The sequence below is a fragment of the Ceratotherium simum genome, chromosome 2 (assembly GCF_057802395.1).
Source record: "Ceratotherium simum simum isolate JZ-2026a chromosome 2, ASM5780239v1, whole genome shotgun sequence".
In the NCBI taxonomy this organism is placed as follows: domain Eukaryota; kingdom Metazoa; phylum Chordata; class Mammalia; order Perissodactyla; family Rhinocerotidae; genus Ceratotherium; species Ceratotherium simum.
In genome coordinates, this window is record NC_141901.1 from 96553293 (window position 1) to 96554213 (window position 921).

Here is a 921-nt window from a genome sequence, read left to right on the forward strand (position 1 = left end):
GAAGAGAGAAGAAAAACATTGGTGGACAGGTGGCATCTCATCCCTTGAAGATGGAGGAAACAAGACACTACACCAGGCAGATGTAGATAAATGTATAGATCCCTCCACTGGGGTTAAGGTCCAGCCTCTGAAGCACCTGAGTGCTCCCCTCCCATCTTAGCCTCCTCCTGACCCACATCCTGCCTGCAAAAACTTGCATCCAGCAGCCTAACAACTTTGTGGATATAATACCATTGATTGAAATACCACAATGAACACCCCGGACCTGGCTAACTTAGGTTCAAACAAGGAAGTAGAGCTCAAAGAATTCAAAGCAACATATTCATTGATTTGTACTTATCTTTCTAATTCGTATTTGCAGAGAGAGGATGAGACCAACGTGAAAAAAATGGAATTCAAGTTCTGAAAGCCTTCCAAAGGTGCGCCATGAAGCTGAGCTGTGGTCGGGCTGTTTATTTTTTAAGTCCCGGAGCATTAGACTCAATCTTCTAGAGTGTTTGTATCGAGAGCGTTGGTCCAGGCGACCAGATCTTCCACTTCTTTTTCCCATGACTCATTCGTGTTATCGTCATCTGGTGAAGATTCGCACTTCCACCCCTCCTCTGTTTCATCAGTCCCTATGAGAATATCTGCTTCAGTTTGTGAATCAGGAAAAATTTGAACTGTAATGGGAAACATGAAAAACAGAAATTTAATAGACATGGCAGGAAATACAATAAGAAGAGAAGTGTGCCTGCATTTGTAGCATCGTGCCTAAGATCACGTGAGTGAGTGCAAGCAACATATTCAAACTTTCTAAATTTCACATTTTGTAATTGACTTTGTCATAAATCATTCTTTCCATTTGGGTCAATCTTTTTATGCTTTGTTGGTTCATTCATTTAACATATATTTACTGGGTCCCCACTACATGCCAGGAGG

At 41.7% G+C, this 921-nt stretch overlaps 1 protein-coding gene across 3 annotated transcripts in view; it reads right to left on the minus strand.

Annotated features, from left to right (window-relative positions):
- Positions 1–480: 480 nt before the first annotated feature.
- Positions 481–921, minus strand: part of UBE2U (ubiquitin conjugating enzyme E2 U) — a 53122-nt gene continuing 52681 nt past the window's right edge. For all 3 annotated transcript variants that reach the window (XM_087420297.1, XM_087420307.1, XM_087420289.1), the window contains one exon: positions 481–662. In XM_087420297.1, the coding sequence (XP_087276423.1) occupies positions 481–662 (182 nt within the window). The remainder of the gene's footprint in view (positions 663–921) is intronic.